Genomic DNA, 25,367 nt, shown 5'->3' on the forward strand with positions numbered 1-25,367 from the left:
ACAGTAATCAAGACAGTGTGGTCCAGATAAGGACACATGGATCAGTGGATCAGAACAGAGATTACAAAATGTGGAGAGAGGAGAGACGCTGGTGTGCACACAGATGGCTCTGTTCCCCTGGGGACAGAGGGTGAGTGGGTGGGGCTCCCTCCTCACCTCCTCTGCCTCCTGTGCTGGCTCAGGGGGTCAGCTGGTCTTGACCCCCAGCACCACACGTCGGGAGGGGCCACCTTCCTAGTGGAGTTTGGGCCACCCCCCACGGGAGGCTCGTGGGGGTCCTCACATCAGCTGTGCAGCTCCCAGCGTGGGCCCCTGAGACCTGCTGGCCCAGAACCTTCCCCATGGCTGCAGCGTGGGGCACGGCAGGAGTGCTCAGAGCAAAGTGCCTGCCTCAGAGGGCTGCACACGTGGCGGACAAGTGCATCACGAGTATGAACTGCCACAGAGCAGAGCAGCAAGGGGGCAGCAGCGTGGGGCCCTTGCCCTTTACAGTGGCGAGGGCGTCACCTTGATCATTGAAAACCATCAGCCAGGGCTTCCCTGGTGGCGCAGTGGGTAAGAATCCGCCTGCCAATGCAGGGGACACGGGTTCGAGCCCTGGTCCGGGAAGATCCCACATGCCGCGGAGCAATTCAGCCCATGCGCCACAACTACTGAGCCTGTGCTCTAGAGCCTGTGCTCTGCAACAAGAGAGGCCACCGCAATGAGATGCCCGCGCACCGCAGCGAAGAGTAGCCCCGCTTGCCACAACTAAAGGAAGCCTGCGCGCAGCAACGAAGACCCAACACAGCCACAAATAAATAAGTTTATTTTTATTTTTATTATTATTTTTTTTTTTGCGGTACGCAAGCCTCTCACTGTTGTGTCCTCTCCCGTTGCGGAGCACAGGCTCTGGACGCGCAGGCTTAGCAGCCATGGCTCACGGGCCCATCCCGCAGCACGCGGGACCCTCCCAGACCGGGGCACGAACCCATGTCCCCTGCATCGGCAGGCGGACTCTCAACCACTGCACCACCAGGGAAGCCCAATAAGTTTATTCTTAAAAAAAATAAAGAAAATGAACCAAATAAAACTTCTAGCAGTAAGAATATGATCACTGAAAACAAACAAAACCCCAATCACTGGGTTAAACTGTGGATTAGACACTGCTGAAGAGACAATTGGGGAACTAGAAGATAGAGATGGAAACATGAAAGAAGCAGTACAACACGTGTACTGTTGAGGATGAGTAAGGAGCGACTTGTCCACTGGAATCAGGAAAAGGCAGTATTTAAAGAGCTACTTGCTGAGAATGTTCTAAAATGTCAAGATGCCTCTAACTCCAGGAAGTGAGTAAATATCCACTCTGTGACTGACAGAACAGAATGGATGCATGGAGCAGATACACTGCACACATAATTAATGAAAGTCTTCCTAATCATTAACAAGCCTGATTGTAGAATTAGTGGAAGCTCACCGTATTCCCAGCAAACTGACCAACACGATTCCACCCTGGGTCACCAAGTGACCCCAACCAGCATCCATGCAAGATGAAGCAGCTGACCCCAGGGTCTGGCCTGGACTCAGGGCATAGGGAAGGACCCCGTGGGCCCAGGTCTGGGCTCTCACCGAGGTAACTCCTGAAGCAGACAAGGACGTAAACAGTGGGGTGGTGGGAGCCAACTGGCCCACTCGCCCCCACCCAACCTGGTGACAGTCATAGCTTCTGGCTGCATGAGAAGTCTGCCACGTTGGAGGAGCCAGAACTGGGGGCCTCTGCCTTTACAACCCCAGGCCCCAGAAATGGTGCAGACCGCCCTGTGGTAGCCTGGGGCAGGCTGCAGCAGTGCACCTGGGGTCTCCACGGGGCCAGCCTGGCAGCCCAGCTGGGGAAGGACTCAGAAAGGACGCTGGCCTTCACCTCCTATCAAACTGGGTCTGTTCACGTGCAAAGTCAACAGGAAGACCTTCTCAGATGAGAGCAAACAGTGCCTGCCCTTCCTGATGGGTGGCCTGCCATTCTTGGGGCGCCCCCCCAAATCCCGAGGGGCAGGGCGGGATCCATGGCCCACCAGTGGGGAAGAGATGTTCAAAACATGCAGGCAACATGCACACAGACAAGGCTAAATGAGTGTGAAAATTAGGCTGCGAACATTTTATTATCACCTGAAAGTGGATATTGTGTTACATTTCCAGGACTCAGCAGCCCCTCGGGCTCCGGCGGGTCCCTGGGAAATGGCTGACCCCCTCCCCACGCCCCACCCTGGCCCAGCCCTGACACAGCACCCTGCTGTTTCCTCATCTTATCACAAACCCCCTTGAGCCCACTTTCCACTCCTCCTGCTTTGAAGTGAAGCCCCAGATGGTCCACTTCTCGGCCGTTCCGTCCCCGATGCGCTGCTCTCAGGCCGCTGCACCCACTGGGCCGCCCTGGGGCCAGCATCCTTCACCCACCCCCTTCCCTGCACTGGGGCTTTGGGCAACTAGGGACCCTCTCCCACCCCAGCCTCCTGCTCCAGAGGCCACAGTACCCACTGTCCAAGTCCACCTGAGAAGCCCCAGTCCTGGGGCTTGAGCTGGGGGTCCCCGAGTTCCTGAGGTCCCTGACCAGGAGATGGCCATGGGGGGAGGGGGTCTGCGGGGGCACATCCACGTGAACCTGGGGCCACAGTGATAGCTTCCTGTGGCCCCTAGCCCTGGGGAAGGGTCGGGTAGCAGGAGATGGTATTGTCAGGAGGAGCTGTCTGTGCAGGAGGGCTGGGGTTGCCCCCACGAGCCCCAGAACAGCACCTGGTCTGGGAGAGGGAGGGGGCCGGATGGTGCCCAGTGCCCCAGCTCCCCATCGGGCCTCACGGCCCCGGGAGGCCAGGTTGGGGGTGGCCACGACTCAGGTGGGTGTGGCAGAGCTGCCCAGCCATGCCTGGCCAGCCTCACACCTGGACCCTTCTCTTCCAGAATCAGAGGGAGCGACCTTGACCACCATCGAGACTGTACCTCCCAACGAGGGACAGACAGAGTTCTCACTGGGAGAGGTCAGACCCACCTCCTTCTGGCCCCCAGGGTGGTCCGCCCCTCTGACCAGAGCCGGACTAGACTAGTCTGGCCACTGGACTCGCCTCCTCCGGGCAGTTAGCTGTCTCAGCCGGTGTCCGGCTGCCCCGTCTCAGGCTGGGGCCAGGCGGGTCCAGAGCCGCAGAGGCAGGGCCCTGGGTGCCCCTAGTCCAGCTCAGAGGAGACACCAATGCAGGGCCTCCCCAACCAGAGCGTGGGGGCTGTGCGTGTGTGTGCGTGGACCGTGTCATCCGGAGGCGAGTGCACACACGGGGGCTGCCACCACTCGCCCCCGCAGTGACCCGGCCGCAGTGAGGCCACGGGAGATGCCGTGACGGGAACGTGAAGGCTGAGCGGCCCTGCCCACCTCTCTTGCTGTGCAGATAACAGAGGGGGAGATTGGCCCCTTCAGCTCCATCAAAGTGCCCGTCATCTTCACCCCGATCGTCCCAGGAACGGTCTCCACCAGGTTCAAGGTCGTGTTTAAGAATCAGCAGTGCCCGACCGTGAGTACCCTGCTGCTCCCTGGGCACGGGTCCCTGCCCTCCGTGTCCCCTCCACCACGACCACGTGAGGCTGCTGCCCACACTGCCCATGCTTGCATGGCTAGTCAGTGGCACACATGGCTGGCAACATAGCCAACACACGCATACCTGTGAACACACATGCACACACACACACACACACACCTTGCACTTAATCACTAGGGATGTCTTCCTTAATTTCCCAGTAATTAAAATGTGTCATCATTACTTTTTAGATTTATTTATAAGTTTATTAAATTGAATTATGCTCAGACAATATAATCTGCAAAGTCTTTTTTAATTTGTTAGTTTTCTTTGTGACCAAAGGCAAGATTGATTTTATAAATATGATATGTGCATATGAAGAAAGTGTATTTAATGTCTGTAAACAGATTTATTAGCTGGATTATTCACATTATTAATGCCCCTCCGTGGGTTTTTTTTTTTTTGCAAGTCATTTGCCAATTTTTCTATTGTGTTTTCTTTCTTACTGGGATTCTGAGTTTGTGGAGGTATTTTTTTTAGTTACAGGTGTACAGCATAGTGATTCAAAAATTCTATAGATTATATTCCATTTAAAGCCATTATAGGGAATTCCCTGGTGGTCCAGTGGTTACGACTCGGCACTTTCACTTCTGTGGGCCCTGGTTCAATCCCTGGTCGGAGAACTAAGATCCCCCAAGCCGTGCAGTGCAGCCAAAAAAAAAAAAAGTTATAAAGTATCAGTTATAGTCCCTGTGCTGTCCCGTATATCCTTGCAGCTTATCTATTTTTTTAAATATTGATTGATTGATTGATTGATTGTTTTGGCTGCGCCGGGTCTTAGTTGTGCCATGCAGGATCTTTTAGTTGCGGCGTGCGGGATCTAGTTCTCTGACCAGGGATCAGATCTGGGCCCCCTGCATTGGGAGTGCAGAGCCTTAGCCACTGGACCACCAGGGAAGTGCCTGTGGTTTATCTATTTTATACACAGTAGCGTGTGCCCCTGAATCCTCTACCCCTATCCTGCCCCTCCCCTGACCCTTCTCCCCCCTGGTACCCACAAGTTTGCTCTCTATATCTGTGTCTCTTTCTGTTTTGTTATATTCATTCAATTGTTTTATTTTCTAGATTCCACATATAAGTGATCACATACAGTGTTTGTCTTTCTCTGTCTGACTTACTTCACTAAGCATGATACCCTCTGGGTCCATCCATGTTGCTGCAAACGTCAGGATTTCATTCTTTTCATGGCTGAGTCGTATTCTGTTGTGTATATGCACCACGTCTTCTTCATCCATTCCTCTGTTGATGGACCCTTAGGTTGCTTCCATATCTTAGCTATTGTAAATAATGCTGCCATGAACATTGGGGTGCATATATCTTTTCAAATTAGTGTTTTTGTTTCTTGCAGATGTATACCCAAGAATGGAATTGCTGGGTCATATGGTAGTTATATGTTTAGTTTTTTGAGGAAGTTCCATACTGTTTTCCACAGTGGTTGCACCAGTTTATATTCCCACCAGCAGTGCATGAGGGCTCCCTTTTCTCCACATCCTCTCCCATGCTTGTTATTGTAGACTTTTTGATGAAAGCCATTCTGACAGGTGTGAGGTGATATCTCATTGTGGCTTTGATTTGGATTCCCCTGATGGTTGTCAATGCTGAGAATCTCTTTCTGTGCCTGTTGACCATGTGCATGTCCTCTTTGGAAACATGTCTATTCAGGTCTTCTACTCATTTTTTTTTAACTTGTTTATTTTTTATTTTTTTGGCCATGCCACACAGCATGCGGGATCTTAGTTCCCTGACCAGGGATCAAACCCAGGCTCCCTACAGTGGAAGCGTGGATTCCTAAGCACTGGACCGCCTGGGAATTCCCTTCTGCTCATTTTTTAATTAGGTCGTTTGTTTTTTGATATTGGGTTGTATGAGCTGTTATATATATTTCGGATATTAACCCCTTATCATTCATATCATTTGCAAATATTTTCTCCCATTCAGTAGGTTGTCTTTTCAGTCTTGTCAGTGGTTTCTTTCGCTGCACAAAAGCTTTTATGTTTAATTAGGTCCCATTTGTTTATTTTTACTTTTGTTTCCTTTGCCTTGGGAGACAGATCCAAAAAAGTACTGCTACAATTTATGTCAAAGAGAGTTCTGCCTACATTTTCTTCTAAGAGTTTTATAGCTTCCGGTCTTACATTTAGGTCTTTAATACATTTTGAGTGTATTTTTGTGTATGGTGTTAGAGAATGTTCTAATTTCATTCTTTTACATGTAACTGTCCAGTTTTCCCAGCACCACTTGTTGAAGAGACTGTCTTTTCTCCATTGTGTGTTCTTTCCTCCTTTGTCATAGATTAGGTGACCATAAGTGCATGGGTTTATTTCTGGGCTCTCTTTCCTGTTTCATTGATCTATGTGTCTGTTTTTGTGCCAGTACCATGCAGTTTTGATGCTTGTAGCTTTGCAGTATAGTCTGGAGTCAGGGAGGGTGATTCCCCCAGCTCTGTTCTTCTTTGTCAAGATGCGGTGGCTTCCCTCCATGTTCCTTCCACACATCTATATTCCCTTATGACCCGATCTTTCACAAGTTCCCCTTACACTTTTGTTTTTAACATCTTTATTGGAGTATAACTGCTTTACAATGGTGTGTTAGTTTCTGCTTTATAACAAAGTGAATCAGCTATATGTACACATATATCCCCATATCTCCTTCCTCTTGCATCTCCCTCCCACCCTCCCTGTCCCACCCCTCTATGTGGTCACAAAGCACCGAGCTGATCTCCCTGTGCTATGCAGCTGCTTCCCACTATCTATTTTACATTTGGTAGTGTATATACGTCCATGCCACTCTCTCACTTCGTCCCAGCTTACCCTTCCCCCGCCCCGTGTCCTCAAGTCCATTCTCTAAGTCTACGTCTTTATTTCTGTCCTGCCCCTAGGTTCTTCAGATCCATTTATTTTTAGATTCCATAAATATGTGTTAGTATACGGTATTTGTTTTTCTCTTTCTGACTTACTTCACTCTGTATGACAGTCTCTAGGTCCATCCACCTCACTACAAATAACTCAGTTATGTTCCTTTTTATGGCTGAGTAATATTCCATTGTATATATGTGCCACATCTTCTTTATCCATTCATCTGTTGATGGACACTTAGTCCTGGTTATTGTAAATAGAGCTGCAATGAACACTTTGGTACATGACTCTTTTTTTTTTTTTTTTTTTTTGCGGTACGCGGGCCTCTCACTGCTGTGGCCCCTCCCATTGTGGAGCACAGGTTCCGGATGCACAGGCTCAGCGGCCATGGCCCACGGGCCCAGCTGCTCCACGGCACGCGGGACCCTCCCGGACCGGGGCACGAACCCGTATCCCCTGCATCGGCAGGTGGACCCTCAACCACTGCGCCACCAGGGAAGCCCACATGACTTTTTGAATTATGGTTTTCTCAGGGTATATGCCCAGTGGTGGGATTGCTGGGTCGTATGGTAGCTCTATTTTTATTTTTTTTTATTTATTTATTTTTTTTTTTAAACTTTTTTCTTTTTTTTTTTAATTTTATTTATTTATTTATTTATTTATTTATGGCTGTGTTGGCTCTTCGTTTCTGTGCGAAGGCTTTCTCTAGTTGTGGCAAGTGGGGGCCACTCCTCATCGCGGTGCGCGGGCCTCTCACTATCGTGGCCTCTCTCATTGCAGAGCACAGGCTCCAGACGCGCAGGCTCAGTAATTGTGGCTCACGGGGCTAGTTGCTCCGCGGCATGTGGGATCTTCCCAGACCAGGGCTCGAACCCATGTCCCCTGCATTGGCAGGCAGATTCTCAACCACTGCGCCACCAGGGAAGCCCTATTTTTATTTTTTTAAGGAACCTCCATACTATTCTCCATAGTGGCTGTATCAATGTACATTCCCACCAACAGTGCAAGAGGTCTCCTTACACTTCTAACAGAGGGCTCTGTTCAGCTGCTTTATTGTTTCATGCATGAGGGCATGCATAGTTGCTTTCTTATCGTGAATTGTGCCTTTCACCAGAACCAAACATCCCCCTTCATCCTGCTGCTCATGGCACCTCTATATCCAGCTGATCCCACAGTAACAACAGGGCCACTCCTGCTTTCCTCTGCTTCACCTTCACCTCATATCCCTTTGTCCTCCCCCCCGCAATATTTATCCTTTCTTAATGACTTCATGTGTCTTTTAAGGAGCCAGGTTTTGTCTGTGGGCCCAAACTAATGTTGTCTGCCTTTAGGGGGAGAATCCAGTGCATTTGCAGCATAATATTGACTCACTTTGTTTTACTGTTTCCATTAGTTTTGTCTACTATTCATTTTATCATATTGTTTCCTCACTTTCAGTTTTCTTGTTTTCATTGGTTTGATCAAGTTGCTACTTATTCCTTTTTTCCCTATTATTTGGAAATTCTACTTTCCATTCAGTGAACAGTCCCCTCCCTTTTCCCAGCCCTTAAATCCCACATGACTTTCTATTTCTTTTTTTAATAAATTTATTTATTTTATTTATTTATTTTTGGCTGCATTGGATCTTTGTTGCTGTGCACGGGCTTTCTCTAGTTGTGGTGAGCGGGGGCTACTCTTCATTGTGGTGCATGGGCTTCTCATTGCAGTGGCTTCTCTTGTTGCGGAGCACGGGCTCTAGGCGTGAGGGCTTCAGTAGTTGTGGCTTGCAGGCTCTAGAGCACAGGCTCAGTAGTTGTGGCACACAGGCTTAGTTGCTCCGCAGCATGTGGGATCTTCCTGGACCAGGGCTCAAACCCGTGTCCCCTGCATTGGCAGGCGGATTCTTAACCACTGCACCACCAGGGAAGCCCGGGTTTTTATAAACAGCTAAAAATGTTGATATTTATGAAACTGCATGCTGGGTACATGACAATCCATCGTACCATTCTGTCTTTTTATGTTTAAAAAATTTGAAAATAAAAAGGATTGTTTAAATTATATGATGTAAAAAGTGCCATAGATCTCCAAAATGGCCAGTTTAATTATTAACCTTCCAGTTTTTGTAAGAGTCACAAAACGCTGCTGCTGAGCTCTGAATTAGTGCTCACGGGCACCACCTGCTCTGCTGATGGAAATACGTGTTGTCGGATTTTCATGTTCAAATTCAGTTATATTTCAAAGTCATCGGCATTGCTATCGACGTGCCAGTCTGGGTGCCAAAGCCCAACGTAGACCTAAAGATCTGCATGTACGACCGGCTGTACCAGGACTCCATCCTCATCCGCACACGGTGAGCCCTCAGCGGGGGTGAGGTCACAGACCTCGGGGTGGGGGTCACCTGAGGTTACCCCGAGGTTCTACTGGAATCCTAGGGCTGTCACAGGAGGGAGGCTGGAGGGCCAGAGTCAGACAGAGGTAGGCAGATGCTAGGCTGCTGGCCTTGAAGATGGGAGAGGGGCCACGAGCTGAGGGACACGGTGCCTCCAGAAGCTGGAAAAGCCAGGAAACGATTCCCCACGGATCCTCCCAGGGGACCAGCCCTGCCCGCAGCTGGGCTTCTGCCCCGGGAGACTGTGTCCGGTTCTGACCTCCAGAACCGTGAGAATAAGTCAGTGTTGTCACCCCTGCGTCTCTGGGGAGCTTGCCCCCAACATGGCCAGGCCAGGCCCCTCTCGGACACAGACAGGGAAGGAGGCATGTCCTCTGAAGGAACGTGGACGGAGCCCCGAGACAAGAAGCATGTTTCATTCGCAGTGTTTTGCAAGGGCAACTGGACACCACAGTTGTCATTTCTTTTTTATGCTCCTTTTAATTTTTAGTGAAGTTCAATTACATGGAGAAAAGCAGGCAAATCCTACAGTTAGAGCTTAATGGGTTTTCAGTAACCAAACACACCTGCGTACCTGGCAGGCTGCTGACACCCGGGGCCCCGCTTCCAGCCTGGAAGGCGTGGCGACGGGCGGCCTGGGTGGAAACGGACGGGCACGTGCGCCAGCCGCTGGGTCCCTGGGCCTCAGCACTGCAAGCGTCGGGGGCCTGTTCTCACCGGGGAGCTGGGAACTCGGGACAGGACTCAGGTGGATTTGTTCAGGAAACTAGGTTTTGCAGGGCTCTGGTCAGTTTACCTCGGGACGCAGAGTGTGTCCACTCCTGGGCAGGGTGGTGACGGGGAGCGGGGAGAGTTGTGCTTTCTCAGCCCCCTCCGCAAGGCACAGGCTCGACATCGTACATTTGTTGAGTGATTTTATTATATTTTTTTAAAGATTTTTTTTAACGTGGACCATTTTTAAAGTCTTTATTGAACTTGATACAATATTGCTTCTGTTTAATGTTTTGGTTTTTTGGCCGTGAGGCACGTGGGATCCTAGCTCCCCAACCAGGGATCAAACCCACACCCCCTGCACTGGAAGGCAAAGTCTTAACCACTGGACCGCCAGGGAAGTCCCTGTTGAGTGATTTTAGAATTCAGCTTCACTCACTTGTTTAGTGTACCGGGTTTACGGACACAGGTGTAGCAAAGGAGCTGGTTCGCAATGACCCTGGTCACATGAACAGCTGCTGGAGGAGGAGCCCAGCCAGCACAGGAACCTGGGCAGGGCTGCTGCCTGCTGAGGGCGGGAGGGACAGTCTGGGCACATTACGTGGCAGGGGACGCCCAGGGCTGGGTGACCCTGGGGCCAGAGGTCACTGAGGGGAAGGGCTTGGTGACACTGGGGGTCAGAGGTCAAAGGGGCCCCCTTTTACTCCTCCTCGGCCAGGACCACCCAGGAGCCTGTGGATCTCCCAGGGGTCCCTGTCTGGCTGTAGGCTCTCCTTGCAGAGGGGCTCAGCCCTCAGGGTGGGGCCCCAGCAGCCACGAGGCAGGCAACAATCATCCCAGGCGGTTAAGGAGGGGTTGGAAGGCCTGGGAGGCTCTGGACCATGGCCCAGGGTTCCCGGGCAGCCCAGGAAGGGGCTCCCTCGCAGGCGTGGGACAGCTTGCCCACCACCTTTCTTCCTGGAGACTGGAAGGCAGGAGGGGAGGGGCAGTGCACCGATGGGGGCTGTGGCCTGGGGTGGCTTGGATGGGGCGCCCCACGTGGCTGGTTGAGGGCACATCTGGCTTCTCTGGCTGGCCCTGAGTTGAAAACAGGGACAAAAATTGGGGAAACTGCGGTCACTGGCCAAGGCCTGGCCGTCTGGGGACCTCCCGAGCATCCTGCAGGGCTCGTGCTGGCACGTGCCCACACCTGGACGGGGAGGGCAAAACTCTGGGAGGGCTGGCGCCCACCCCCCAGGTCCCTGCACCCAGCACCTGCCCGGCGAGGGTCTTCCCAGAAAACACTAGGTTTCTGAGAACCGACTGAGCGCCTTTCAGTTGCAGTGTTTTTATTTGTGTGGATTCCTCAGCAGATGTCACTTCAGGAAAACCTGCCCTTGGCAAGCAGGGCTCTGAAGACTCTCCGACAGTAGGGGGTGGGGGGCATCTGGGAGAGTGGGCCCTGGGCCTGAGGGGTGGGTACAGGCCGACCCTCAGGGACCAAATGCAGTGTCGCCGGCCTGGCCCTCGGGCGCTGCAGGTCGAAGGCCGCCCTGCGCCTGAAGTTCGAGGTGTGCGAGGGGCTGCGGGGCCACCTGACGCTCCTACCCGAGACTGGCTGTGTCCAGGCCCTGTCATCCTGCTCGGTGCGGCTCAAGTTCCTGCCCAGGTGCGTGGCACGGCGGGGTCCCTCCGCCCGGTGGGGGGACTCTGGGGGAGAGCCGGAAGCTGGCTCGACGCCCATGTCGTGGCTCCTGTGTTTCTTAGCTTTTGTGTAATTTCTGGCTCTCGTCTGACTTCAAAGCACCCTCATAGTTCAGCATTTTGTCGTTTCGCAAATATAAAGAAGAAAAGAACATTCAAGTGCCTCCTGTCTCTTTCAGACGCTCCCTCCCGGAAGATGCCGGGAAGTATTTTGACAAGGAAAGCAGAGTCCTGGAGGCCCCGGTGACTATCCGGGTGGCTGACCAGGTCTGTGTGGGGCACTTCTGGGAGCGCGGGCACCCTTGGGGAGCAGAGGGCACGGGGGGGACGGAGGGAGGGTCTTTGTGGATCAGAGAGAGGCCCCGAGTGCTGTCCAGGGCCAGCAGGGCTGTCCCCAGGGCACCCAAACACACACGTGTGTACAGTCCACCCCACACTCAGATCCAGGTGCCCAGGAGTGTGCACGTCCTCCGTACACACGCCACGCGTGAGCACACAATGCACCGCACACGTAGACGCACAGGTGCACTTGTGTGTGCACACGCGCACTCCTGCACCCGCCCGCCCATGCTGCCCGTCCCAAGCCAGGGGCCAACAGGGAAGGGGTCATGTCCCTGAAAGGTGTGCCGTCGGCCATCAGCTCACAGCCGGGATGGTGCTGTTCTCATTTTGGGAAACACTTGCATAAACTGACCTCGGTGACCGGATGTTCTTGCCCTCCGCACTTCAGATCAAACCCGTGGGGTTTACTGTCCACGCCATAGTCACCACCTCGGACCTGGAGCTCAGCCCCTCAGGGGTGGACTTCGGCTACTGCACCATCTACGAGGCCATCAGGACCCAAGTCAGCCTCTGCAACCACTCCCTCCTGCCCCAGGAGTTTGGGTTCGTCGGGCTCCCCAAGGTGACTCATGTGGTCAGAGCGGGAGGTTTGGGGCGTGGGCTGCTGCCCAGGGTCCAGGCGCCTGAGCCAGTCCCGGACTCTACACTCACCTCCAGGCACCTCGGCCGGGGCGTCTCTGTGGCCGTCCCTCTCCTCATGCCCGCGGCCCCATCCCCACCTCACCCTGCCTCTCTCGCCCTCTGTCCGCCCGCTGCGCCCTCAGCATCCGGAGTCCTCTCCCCGCCCTTCCTTCCGGGGCTCTTGCCTGCCTGGCCCTGCAGAGCGGCCAAGACGAGGCCCAGGCCTGGCTGTCCTCACTCCTCTGGGGCCACGCCACCCAGGACCCAGGACCCAGGACCCCGCTGCCCACTCACCTATATGCGGACACAGTCACACACACAGACACACACACGTGTACATATGCATACACACACTCATATCCACACGTGCTCACATGCATGCAGATGCACACACATATACACACTCACATACACACAAGTGCTCACATGCAGGCAGACACACAGACATGCACGCACACCACCCTCTCACACACACTCGTCTGCACACATGATCACATACACAGGGGCTCACACCATGTAGCACACTTACATGCATCTTACATCCATGTAGCCACACACACATTCACACTCGCTCACACACTGCTACACCCCGGCCACACGCATGTCCATGCCGGCTCCCTGTGGCCCTCCCAGCAGGTCACTGAGTTTTCGCTTTGGCATCCATGGTCTTCCGTTTGCCAGTTTGTGGACATCCAGCCCAGTGACGGGTTCGGGACCATCCTGCCGCTGGAAACTCTGCAGCTCGATGTAATCTTTCAGCCCACCAAGGCCAAGGAGTACAACTTCGAGCTTGTCTGCAAGTCAGAGATTAACCGGTGAGCTTGGCAGGACGGGGTGCATGGAGGGCCCTGGCAGCCAGCTTGGGAGGAGCCGCCCCTGGCCGTCCAGGCTGACCACAGGGCTGGGCAGCAGTGCCGGCCTCAGGAAGCTTAGACCCAGGTCCGTACGCCTGGGATCCAAGCTGCCTTGCAGGCGTGTGTGCTGTGCACATGTGTGAGTGCACCTGTGGGCGTGTGTGAGTGTGCAGCGCATCCCCTGGGCACGAGCCCCGCTTGCCCTCGTGCACCGTGTGATGGGCCAGTCTCTGGACCTCTCTGGCCTCCGTGTCTACCCTGAGAACTGGGGCTAAGAAGGCGCTGGGGAGGGAGAAATGGACTGGACGTGGAGGGGGTCTGGCACGAGGGCCGGCTCTTGTTGCTACTTGGAATCATCAGCCTCTGGTGAGGAACGTGGTGGGCCTCCCGCCCCCGTGGGACCAGCCCTCCTGCCCCTCTCCTTCCCTTCCTCTCCAGTCCCCACCCACATTCCAGCCTGAGCTGCTGTCTGGTCCTGGCTGGGGGCCTGGGCAGCCCTGGGTAAGGTCGGGCTGGCGCCCTCCTCCAGCCGGGCACGTGGCCGTGGCGGGACAGGCGGGCCCAGGATCTGACACACCTGAGGGAAAGCAGGAAAGGCTTCACGGTCGTGATCTTTGGGAGCGAAGTGCAGAGTCAGAACCCGCGGAGGAAGCCAGGCGCCAGCCTCTGCCTCCCCGCTGCGTCCCGCTTCCGCCCCTCGCCTCGGACTTAGGGACACGTCCGTGGGCTGGGCCCCTCTGGGCTTGTTCACAGCTCTCTCGGCCTCTGGAAGACAAACCCCAGGGAGAGAGGGGCTTGTGAGATAACCTCGGTGCTCGGGGCCTGTGGTAGGAGCTCCATAGATGTTTGCTGATTGAATGTGCGTTTAGTGTTTCTTCAAGAACCATCTACGTATAAACTGAAACTGCCAAAAACTCAGCCAGGAACCATCTTGGGGAGGCTAGGAAAGCTCGAGCTGTGAGACCTCAGGGATTAAAGAGTGCATGCGGAGCCCAGAGGAGAGAGATAGATAAATAAATAAATATTTAGGCAAAAAAATTTTTTAAACATGACAGAAAAGGAAACAGAAATGGGCTATATATATACATATATATATATATGTATGTATATATATATATATATATATTTTTTTTTTCCCCTAGGAAGACTTTATTTTTCTGCCAGGCAGAAGGGAAGGCACAGCAGGCTAGCGCCTCAAGAACAGTGTCGTGTCCCCCCCCCCCCCCACCGCCTTCGCAAAACAGTCACAGCTGGCATCAGGCAGCCCTGTAACTGGGTCTTTTTGTCTCTGGATTATTGACCTGCGACTTTTTTTCTGAAATGCAAATGCTACAAGGGGTGATTTGCTACAAGGGAGTGCAGGATGTAATTCACATAGTGTTATAGAGTAATAGGTTAGCTTTGTGAAGTACAAATCTAGTTACAGACAGACACTACAGATTAGTAACAGTTAAAAAAAAAACAAACTAGGAGTGATTAACTCTTTCAGGCCAGTTTATGTTTCTTCTCTAGTCTGTTCACCGCTCCCTTTATTTTCCTTGTTCTCAGGGGAGGGAAAACTTCATTTCTATGTTTGCTGCAGACTAAGTCCCCACTGCTAGTTCATTCCCAGGGATGACAGCCTGTCTTCTGTAGGGATGACAGCCTGTCTTCTGTAGCTTCTTCAGGCTGGCAAGGGGCTCGTAGACCCTACTTAGTTGGGGTCATGGAGCTCTCGCCCTGTCCAATTAAGGGCCCCAGGGTGACTTCTGCTGTTGTTTTGGCAGGATCTGTTCTGAGAAATGGCTGGAATCTTTGCATCATCATTATCTTGATGTAAACCTATTGTAATCTGATAAGGGTCCTTCCATCCAGTTTGGAGATAGTCCTTTAAATTATGTCTTTTCCAGTATGTATAATGCCCTGGTTGTAGGTCGTGGGGCATCTGATCAGATCTAGGTGAATTCCTCCCTTTTCAAGTTCCCGAAAATACCTTGAGATTTCTGTACCTGTTAGTAAGGTAGCCTTCCTAATTTATCTGATAAAGCTGCTGGGCACCCAAGAGTTTCCAGTCTCGTAGGTGCTGACGGGTGCATCGCGACTTCCGTATGCCCTCTTTCTAGTCCTCCAATATTTAGTGTTTTCTCGGAGTGGAAGTCCAGGCCGGCACGGGCAAGAGAAGAGAAGGTGTCCTCAAGGCAAAAGAAACCTCGGCAGTTGCTAGGTCAGCCTCTCCCCCGTTCTCCACCGCAGCCTCGGAGTTCCGCAGCCGAGTCGGCGGGCTGGGTGTGATCAGGCACAGCCCTGCGGCAGGGAGTCCGTGGTGATTTGGACTCAGAGATATCCTCCAACCCTCCGCTCTCCTGAAGGAGGCTGGCATGGAGAGAGATTCCCGAGCTTCCCATCAAGCCAAGGGGCCCTGTGGGGCCCAATAAATATATTTTTAAATGCAAAAAATTTTTTTTAAAGTTTAAAAGCTTCCCAAAATGAAAGATGCAGATGGCTTCACTGATGAGTTCTTCCAAACATTTAAAGAAAAAATGATGCCAATTTTACACAAATCTTCCAGAGAACAGGAGATGATGGGAAATCTTGCTGCCCTCAGCCCAGTGCTGCTGCTGATGTTAATGATGATGATGATGAAGATAATGATGATGATGGAGATGGAAGTGGTGATGACAGCGATGTTGATAATGATGATGATGGTGATGATGATGGTGATGATGGTGATGGTGACGATGATGGTGGTGGTGATGGTGATGATGGTGATGATGGTGATGGTGACGATGATGATGATGGGGATGAAGGTGATGATGGTGATGACATTCCGGAGGTCAGCCACACCCCCAGAGCAGGGCTGATTGTCCCCTTGGCCTGGCCCCTGTGATGGGCACCAGCTGCCTGTGTGACCAGATAAAAGAAGCTGGAGGCTCGCACGCAGCTAAGCAGGGAGGCCAGGCATGTTGCATGTCTGCCTCTGAGGTCAGGAGAACATTCCCCACACGCTGATGGATTCATCTCACCTCGGTGATTTTTGAGGGGGAGAGAAACATGTATAGCGTGCACGGAGATAAAAGCATTTTCTCAGCAAACGTGGCACTGGGTGTCCTGGGTGAACCCGCTGCCTGCAGGTCACAGCAGCTGCCTGGGCCTGGGTGACGAGACCTGGCGGTCTTTCCCTGCAGCAAAGTGGAGCAGGACCTGAGAGAGCCACGGGGGGCTCCTCAGAGGGACATCGGAATACGCATGGTCACAAGAATGGAAAGGAAGGGGCTGGAGGGGACTTGGGTGGGCCCCCCACCCCCAGTTCCCAGGTCAACGGAGCAAGGCCACAGGCCGCGTCCCTCACAGGCGCTTGAACCAGCCGGGAAACAGCTCCATCACCTTCCTGAAGTGACTCCAAGCAGCTCTTACTTTTTATATGTAATGATTATCACATTCCATACATTTGTGTTTTTTCAACTAATTAATTTCTGACAATAACCTCAATGACATCTCCACCCAGAAGGAATTCTTTTAACATTTAGAGCCTGTGGTCACAGGACACAAAAATATACATTGAAATATTTCAACCTATGAACACATTTTTGTTACGGACAAGTATGACAGGGCCATTGACATCACCTCATAAAGCATTAAAACATATGTAATTAGGATAAAATCCAATGGCACGAGTACAATGGAAATAGGAGTTCAAAGAAACATGGAATGTAAATTTTCCACTGGTTAAAATCCCAAATATATGTTCTTTTTTTTTAAAACCGGATGCTGGCAAGGATCAATTCATGGGGTCTCCCTGGTGGCGCAGTGGTTGGGAATCCGCCTGCCAATGCAGGGGACACGGGTTCAAGCCCTGGTCCTGGAAGATCCCACATGCCGCGGAGTAACTAAGCCCGTGCGCCACAGCTACTGAGCCTGTGCTCTAGAGCCCGTGCTCTGCAACAAGAGAAGCCACCACAATGAGAAGCCCATGCACCACAACTGAAGAGTAGCCCCCGCTTGCTGAAAGTAGAGAAAGCTGCATGCAGCAACGAAGACCCAACGCAGCCAAAAAAAAAAAAAGAATCAATTCACTATGGTATATAGATTCCCATGTTTATATTTAAAGAGTAATTTATCAGGTTTTTAAAAACATTTATTTATTTGGCTGTGCCGGGTCTTAGCTGCGGCATGCAGGATCTTTAGTTGCAACATGTGGGATCTAGTTCCCTAACCAGGGATCAAACCCAGGCCCCCTGCATTGGGAGTGCAGAGTCTTAACCACTGCGCCACCAGGGAAGTCCCCTATCAGTTTTATTTTTTAAATGTCAGTGAATATTTAAGGAAATAAGCCAGAAAGTACCTGCTTTGCAACTGTTTAAACTTGTGATTAAAATTTTAACTATCTAATTAAAATGTGCACAGGGGCACAAAGTATTTTCAAAATTTACTAAAATTTTGAGCTGAGCTGCCCACGCTGTCATTTCTAGGTGCTTCAAGCTGACGTGCCGGGCTGTGGTTGTCCACCCGCTCCTGGAGCTGTCCCACTACCAGGTCAAGTTTGCGGCCACCTCCTTGTACGACACGTCGGTGGCCACCCTGTACGTCATCAACTCCCACCTGAGCGTGAACCCGCCGACGCCCTCGGTACCCCGCATCGGCTTGGAGGACGCATCCCCCGTGGGGCCCACATCTTTCGAGTTCCTGCTGCCCCCAGACTCCCCCATCACTATCTCACCCTCGGTGGGCACCGTGTGGCCAGGAAAGGTGGGTGTGGGCCCCACGGGTGGGCCGGGGCGGGGCCAGCCCAGGGGGCCGGTCTCTACTCTCCCTGGACCGCAACGATTCAACCAGACAGCAGACGTGGAGATCAACCTGGATGCTTATCAGACCCAAGCAGGCCACGGTGCCCTCCGCCCAGCCCAACTTGGCCCCAGAGGTGGGGCACCCATGGGCAGCTGACCCCACAGGCCCCTGGCTGGAGGCTCCAGCAGCTCAGGCTGAGGGAGGGTGTGCAGCCCTTGCATCTCACAGCAGATGGGCACAGAGGCCACACAGCACCTGGTCACCAGGAGCACAGGGTACCTGTCCACTGGCTGATTGGCGAAAGGTTTCCCCACCACTGCTTTTGCTGATAAAGCAGAAAGAGCCTGGGCCTGGAGGCAGAGGCTCCCTGGGGCCATCACAGCATCTCTGAGCTGAATTCCTTACCTTCAAGGGTCAGGGGTGACAGCCACTGTGAGGGGACTCAGTGGGGAGGGGCACATGCAGGTCCTGGACGCTGGCAGCGTTTCAGTAAGTGAGTATTGAAATGCATTTTATTAAACTTAGCAAATTCAGCTTAAGTCATGGTTCTCCTCTCCAAGGGGGTTACTGCAGCCGTTACCCACCCCTGCTCCCTTGCTGCGCTGAGCACGGGGCAGGCCGTGGTGAGTGAACCCCCTTTGGGACCCGGGGCCGTCCCAGGGGGTGGACTGCAAGGTGGACGTGCTTCAGAAAGGGGGACAGGTGAGGGTGCAGGGACTCACCCCCAAGTCTCAGTGGCTGAACACAAACGTCCCCTTCTCACTCATGCCCCGTGGGCAGTGGGCTGGTCCATCACAGGACACCCCCCCCCGCATGGTGAGAGGGGCTTGGTGATCATGTCTGCAGCCACCCCAACTTCCAGGGACAGAGGTCAGGAAGGACCTTCCAGAAGGGCTCGTCTAAGCTGAGACCCCAAAGAAGAGATGGGGTATCACCCCAGGATGTCCAAGAGCATGACCAGGGGATCCCGGCGGCGGCGGCATCAGGGTGCTGGGGGGCACCCACAGGGGCCCCTCTGCCCTCCGGCCTCTCTCTCCACAGAGGTGCCTGGTCCGGGTGGCCTTCCGGCCCGTGCTGCCCAGCAAGCTGATCCACCAGGAAGCCTTACAGGCCCTGACCAAAGAAGCTGAGGCCAAATTGGTACATGGTTGGGGGAGGGCGGAGCCTGGGGGTGTGCTGCCCACTGTGCACCAGGCTGCTGCACAAAGCCTTGAGAACAAACCCCACCGGCCTTGAGGCTGGGGGGCCGGGGGGTCAGGAGCCCTGGGCAGACTTTTCTGGAGCCTTGTGTGTGTGGAACTGTTTCAAGAGGTTAACACTTTTTCTTGGCAAGGCTCCTCCCTCCCCTCTTGAAAGCATCGCTAGGCGAGGTGGATCCCCAGACGGTGGTCCCAGGAGGGTGGGCCAGGCCCCTCTGCACTGGTTAGCAGGGGGCTTGCCCTTACAATGGAGGGGGAACAGATGAACCTCAAAGGGGCCTGTGAATCCTAGCAAGTTCAGGCCTGGAGAGGCAGCCACCACCAGGCTCCTGCCGGGAAAGGACGTCCGACACAGCTGGGCAGTCACAGCCCAGGGCCGGCCTGCTGCTGCCGTGGGGACGCAGAGAGCCCCGCGACTCCCCACGGCCTCTGGGTCCTGATCTCGAGCACCCATTCTGTCATAGCAAGCGCAGGAGCAGGGGCAGGGCCTGCAGCCTGCCAGCAGGGCAGTGAGGCTGGGGGCAGGGCACAGGGACCAGGACCCCCAGTTCGGCCAGCCCTCCGCCCTGCCCCGCCCCGGGCCTCGGTCTCCCCGATGGTAAAGACAGACATTGGGGTCTCCGCACCTGCCGATGGTGTCCCCCAGGGAGCCGCTTGGAGTTTGGGCCCCTGGGCTCCTGCCCTGGGCGGTCTGCCGGGAGGAGAGTCCCCGGGGCAGCCCCACAGTTGGCCTCCCGCCTCGCAGTCCCAAAAGGACACGGCCACCCAGAGGAAGGACCAGCGGAGACAGTCCTTCTCCATGCTGCGGCTGCAGAACCGAGACCGGCTATTCCAGGCCTCTGCCTCCCAGACCCTGGAGCTGCAGAACGAGGACCTCACGCCCAGGTGGGCCCGTGAGAAGGCTGCCCCCCACAGAGACTTCCTCCACCTGGAGCCGAGCTGTTTTGAGCCTTGTAACTGGAAGGCCGGGGTGGGGCTGGCTTCAGGTACAGCTGGAACCAGGAGCTGCCTTGAGTCCCCTCAGGCTCTGCCTTCCTGGGCACCTGCTCACCTCCTTCCCCTGGGGCCCTAGGGCCCAGGGTCCCTGTGAACAACCTCAGGCCAGGGGCTGGGGAGATGCTGAACCCCTGACTCCCATGTTCCCAGCTCAGCAACCCCAGCCTCCCCAGCTACCAAACGAGCTCCAGAGAACTCCAATGGGCTTGAGCCACTTGCCAGCCCTGGACCCTTGCCCGTGGCTCCAGGAACATGGCTCTCTGGTTAGGTGCCTGACCAGACCCTAGGGGATGGGGGAGGCCGCCACAGCAACCAGGGAAGGGGTGAGAAAACCAGCTGGTCAGACAAAACTGTGACAGCCACAGCCTGGGCCACAACGTGGCCCCCCAAGGCTGCCACCCCATACCCTCTGGCCCAGGGCCCTGGAGAGCAGGCATGGCCTTATGGACCCCTCCATGGAAGGCAGCGCGGGGCCCCTTGGGCCGCTGTGGGCAGCCTAAGGACAGGGGTGTGAGAGCACCTTGCCGGTTCCACTGCAGCTCCCAGGAGTACCAGGCTGCGCGGGCCACCCTGACCAGATCTTTCCAGGGGAAGTTTGACAAGTTCGTGGTCCCCTGTGTTGTTGCCAGTGGTGACACCAAAGACAGGAAGGGGACGGAACCCCTGCGCTTCAGGTGCAGTGCTCTGGGCAGGGTGGGGCGTGGTCAGCCAAGAAGTCACTGTCCCCGCTCTGCAACCCCCCAGATCTGGGCGGGGCCAGCATGGGGTCAGGCTGAGAGGGCGGGGCATGCGGCGCCCACTCGGCCCTCAGCAGCTACCCGCCATCTCAGCCCCCACAACACTGTGTACCTGGAGCTGTGGTGTCCAGCGGTAGCACCATCCATTGTGGTGACGTCTGACAAAGGCAAGACCACCGCTGACTTCGGCGACATCGCTGTAGGTGTGTTCTGATCGGGCCCAGCCCCCACCCATAGGGACCCAGGCACCCCGTTGCCGCCTGGGCTCCCATGCCCCACCCCCAGGCCCGGGCAGTGACCCGGCTCCCCCATTTCAGGACAACGCGGCATAAAGAAGGTCTCCATCCAGAACATCTCCCCCGAGGGTCTCGACGTATCCTTGTCCACACCTGGCCCAGGTGGCCTGCTGCAGGGAGACGAGGGCGTCTGGTGAAGGGCTGCGGCCCCGTGCTTGTCACCCGTCCTTGACACTGGGCCGTCAGCTGGAGTACTCCGTGCTGAACCCCAGCGGCCCCTTTGTCCTGCTGAAACCCGTCAGCAAGCTGGCGTCTGGAGAGACCCGGGCCCTGCAGCTGTCCTTCTCCCCCCGTGAGAGCGTCCTGGTGAGTCCTACGCCCACCCTGAGCTGGGCTGCAGCCCTGGGGCTCCACGGCCCCATTCTCCACTCTGCACACCCGCCAAGTGCCCAGGCCTGGGGAGCCGCTGGCCCTCCGGGGCCCTGGCCTCGCTGGAAGGAGGAGAAGGCCAGGGAGCTCCAAGCCATCTTAGGTCCCGACGCCCCGACCCAGCTGCTCCGAGACGGAGCCCCCACACCTGCCTCTGACACGTGTCTGCTCCACGCTAAGGAACGTGGTCTCCCCAGGCCCAGGAAGTGCTGGAGGTCATCACCAAGAGAGGCACGCTCTCCCTGGCCCTCGTGGGCACAGGCGTGGCGTCCGTGACCACGTGCTCCATTGAAGGAGGCGTCCTCAATATGGGCTACGCGATCGCCGGAGAATCCACCTCTGCGGGCTTCAAGGTGGGGACACGGCGCCTGCCCCGCCTCCTGGGAGGGGTCGTGCCCCAGGAGGGGGTCAGCCCTGCCTTGGTCAGGGAGCCAGTGCAGGTGCAGGCCGCTCCCACCCCACCCCCCAGCAGCGGTCACCTCCACGGCCCTCTCTAGCAGGAGAAGCTGAGGGTGCACACCCTCGTCCCCCACCTCCCCGGTGCCTCTGCTGCCCGGGCCTCCTGCCTCACGGCCTTTGCGTGGGCTGCCCCACCTGGGCTCGGGGGGCGCTCAGCTCAGGCACAGCCCAGGGCAGGGGCCGTGTGGGCTCCCCAGCCGGGGCAGGAAGGCACGCCTGGCTCTTACTGCTCCCCCAGTGTCTGAGGGACATGCCAACCTTAGGATGAAGCCACCCACAGGACACCTGCTTCCTTGCCCGGTTTAGTCCAGGTGCTGACAACAGAGCCCGGGCCAGGGATTCCAGGAAATGTTTTATGGGGGGATGGGGTGCTCTCAGGGGAAGAGGGTGAGGGCGGAGAAGAACGCCGGGCAGGGATGCTGGTCCGGCCGAAGGCCAGCCTGAGCCTGACAGCCCAGGGTGTGGCCCAGCGGCAGCGCAGGGAGCTGAGACCTGGTTGCAGCAGCCTGTCCATCGGTTGGCCAGTCCAGCTGGTCCAGTGACTGAGCCCTGCTCCTTGCAGCTGCAGAACAATTCCCCACTGCCCATCAAGTTCTCCGTGCAGCTGGACAGCCTCTCCACCAGGAGCGGAGACCAGCACGGGCTGCCGCAGTTCCTGGCCTCCCCGGCCCAGAGGACGGAAGTCGTGGGTGAGCTTGGCCGGCTGGGGTGGTGACCGCTGCTGGCGGGGGACTGTGTGGGGCGTGGGGGCGCAGGGTTGGGAGGCGCTGGGCGCTGCAGGGGGAGCCGGACCTGCCAGGCCTCCCTGCCCCCAGGCACTCAGAACTACAGCGGCCAGAGCGTGTTCTGCGTGGTCCCGGTGCAGGGCGTTATGGAGCCGGGCAGGGCGCAGGACTTCACCGTGACCTTCAGCCCAGACCATGAGAGCCTGTACTTCTCTGACCGGCTTCAGGTCGTGCTCTTCGAAAAGGTGCAGCTCCAGGAGCCCAGCCTGGACCCCTGCTCCTGGCCCAACCCGCCCGCATACGCGTGTCTGAGGCCCTCGCCCTCCCCCAAACGGCCCCACATTGGAGGCCTGTTGCCTGGGGGCTCTGCATCAGGTTGGGGGTCATGAGGTGGATAGACCAGAGTCCCGGGTCCCACAGGCCTGCACCCCAGCACTGCCCACTCCCGGAGCCCCATTCGCAGGGTCGCGGACCGAGTCTGCTGTGCTCCTGCCCCCAGAAAATCTCCCACCAGATCCTCCTGAAGGGCGCGGCCCGCGAGCACATGATGTTTGTGGAGGGCGGAGACCCCCTGGATGTGCCTGTGGAGTCCCTGACCGTGATCCCTGCCTTCCACCCCGAGCGCAGACAGGGTGAGCCCTCTGAAGTCCTGGGAGCCCCAGTAGGGGTGGGGCGGCAGTAGGAGGACCAGTCCTGCTCTGACCACACCCTTGGCCCTGGGGGCCTGCATGTAGGGCCGGCATTCCTGGCCCATCCCCCAAAGCCAGCTATCCTCGCCCAGCCCCACCCACTATCCTTGCCTGACCCAGCTCCCCCACTCCCTTGGTGGTACCCCCACTGCCCTGAGCCCCCAGCCAGGCCCTCCCTCTCCAGAAGCTGAGGAGCTGAAGCCCATCCTGGTAACCCTGGTCTATGTCCAGTTGGACACGGACACGCCGGCCCCACCTGCCACCCGAGAACTGCAGGTGGGCTGCATCCGGACCACCCAGCTGTCCCCAAAGAAGGTGACCACAGCACTTCCCTGGCCTGCCTGGCACCTCTGCATCCACCACTGCCTGGGCAACCCAGGCCCCTCCTGGCCTTGCCCCCCGATAGGTGTGGGGTGTGCAGCCTGCTGGTCAGGGCTGAGAGGGCAGGTGCTGGGCTCCCTCATCCCCAGTCCCGCTGCCTCCAGGGAGCTGTGCCCGCCCACCTGCTGACAGCGCCAATGCCTGCAGACTGTCGAGTTCAGCCTGGACAGCATCGCGTCCCTGCAGCACAAGGGCTTCACCATCGAGCCCTCCAAGGGCTTTGTGGAGCGCGGCCAGACCAAGACCATCAGCATCTCCTGGATGCCACCCATCGACTTTGATGTAGGTGCCTTGGACGGCGGCCAGGGAGCCTTCGAAAGCCACAGGCTGGGCAGGATGACAGCCCTGCCCCCACCCAGGGAGGGGACTGCAGGGGGGCCCTGGGCGGGTGAGGTGGGCAGCGCCACAGCCAGAAAACATCTGTCCGCTGTGCCAGCTGACTGAGGGTCCCCCTCCTTCCCCGCCTCTCCCCTTCCAGCCGGACCACCCACTCATGGTGTCAGCCCTGCTGCAGCTCAGGGGGGACGTGAAGGAGACCTACAAGGTCCTCTTAGTAGCACAGGTGGTGACCGGCCCCTGAGGCCACAGGAGTCTCTCCACGGAGCCACCTCGGATCTTCCTGCCACATTCAAAGCCCTCCCCCGGTCTGTGGAACCAGCAGAGCCACCCAGGGGCCTGGGACCTGGACATCCCTGCTGGGCAGCTTCAAAAGGTTGGCCCCCTGCATGGCCCCATGGCCGGGGCACCCCAGCTCCACAGGCATGGCCACCTCCTGCTGCCCTGTCTCCAGTGAGTCCGGGGCCAAGAGCTCCTGTCCCAGCCCCACACTCAGAACCGGCAAAGAGGCCAGTCCTGACCACAACCTGCTCCCAGCCTGAACCCCTCGGAGCCCCCAGCCCCACCAGCACCCGCCCAGCCTTTCAAGGTCCTGGTGGGGGGAAGAGCTGCGCCCGCCGACCTGTCAATAAACCCTGTGTGAACCTGTGCATCCAGGCCTGCAGTGTGGGCCGTGGTGAGCCCTGCGGTGAGCTGTGAAGGAGAGATGGGGACACAGGCCCAGGGGGGCAGCCCCTGCCCCCACCCTCCCTCACAAGTCAGTCCATGAAACAGTGAACTCGGCCTGGAAGACTGAGCCCTGGGGGAACAGCTGTGTGTGGGGGGGGAGGTGGCCTGCTGCGGGGCTGGAGTTGAGACCAGCCCACACCCAGAGAGGCCGGGGAGGGAGGGGGCCAGCAGGCTCCAAAGCCCAGGCGGCCCCTTAGGCCCCCCTGCTCCTCCCAAGTTCCAGGGTCCCTGATGCCCCCAAGCGAGGAGCGATGAGCACATGTCGGGGACACGCCCTCACTGTGTGCTCCCTCACAGCCCAGCCAGGGTCCGGGGACACCCAGCCCAGGAGTTTGGTTTTCCGCTTTTCTGAAGTGAGTCCGGGCTTAGCCTTCTGGGTCCTGACCAGCTCTTCAAGGGAGAAGCCCCCCAACTCCCAGCCCATGAGACCCTGTTGGGAGCTCAGAATAGTGCCTGCACCCAGCCCCTGCCTTCTGGAGAGTGGCAGGTTAGACACTGTCCCCACAGAGCCCACCCATCCGGGCCCCCTGTGGACACCCCAGCACGCCCAGCCCGCCCACGCCACCCCCGTGCCTGCCCCCAGGCGAACACTCGCAGCCTTCCCTGGCAGGAGTGGAGGGCAAGGTGCATCCTGGGAATTTCCTGGGCACAGGC

The 25,367-nt window shown here is 56.3% G+C and overlaps 1 protein-coding gene across 1 annotated transcript in view; it reads left to right on the forward strand.

Annotated features, from left to right (window-relative positions):
• CFAP74 (cilia and flagella associated protein 74) overlaps positions 1-24,634 on the forward strand; it is a 52,271-nt gene extending 27,637 nt beyond the window's left edge. Inside the window, 24 exon segments of the mRNA XM_081224815.1 lie at positions 2,935-3,011; positions 3,414-3,536; positions 8,662-8,783; positions 11,053-11,181; positions 11,396-11,483; positions 11,947-12,120; positions 12,813-12,821; positions 12,824-12,850; positions 12,852-12,994; positions 17,482-17,758; positions 18,839-18,937; positions 19,742-19,881; positions 20,532-20,666; positions 20,823-20,932; positions 21,047-21,102; positions 21,212-21,331; positions 21,592-21,747; positions 22,416-22,542; positions 22,669-22,823; positions 23,078-23,210; positions 23,452-23,582; positions 23,796-23,930; positions 24,127-24,225; positions 24,229-24,634. Coding sequence (XP_081080941.1) covers positions 2,935-3,011; positions 3,414-3,536; positions 8,662-8,783; positions 11,053-11,181; positions 11,396-11,483; positions 11,947-12,120; positions 12,813-12,821; positions 12,824-12,850; positions 12,852-12,994; positions 17,482-17,758; positions 18,839-18,937; positions 19,742-19,881; positions 20,532-20,666; positions 20,823-20,932; positions 21,047-21,102; positions 21,212-21,331; positions 21,592-21,747; positions 22,416-22,542; positions 22,669-22,823; positions 23,078-23,210; positions 23,452-23,582; positions 23,796-23,930; positions 24,127-24,225; positions 24,229-24,441 — 2,978 coding nt within the window. The 3' untranslated portion in view covers positions 24,442-24,634.
• The last annotated feature ends 733 nt before the right edge of the window (positions 24,635-25,367 follow it).

Source organism: Mesoplodon bidens, assembly GCF_964165515.1.
Source record: "Mesoplodon bidens genome assembly, chromosome: 2".
NCBI lineage: Eukaryota > Metazoa > Chordata > Mammalia > Artiodactyla > Ziphiidae > Mesoplodon > Mesoplodon bidens.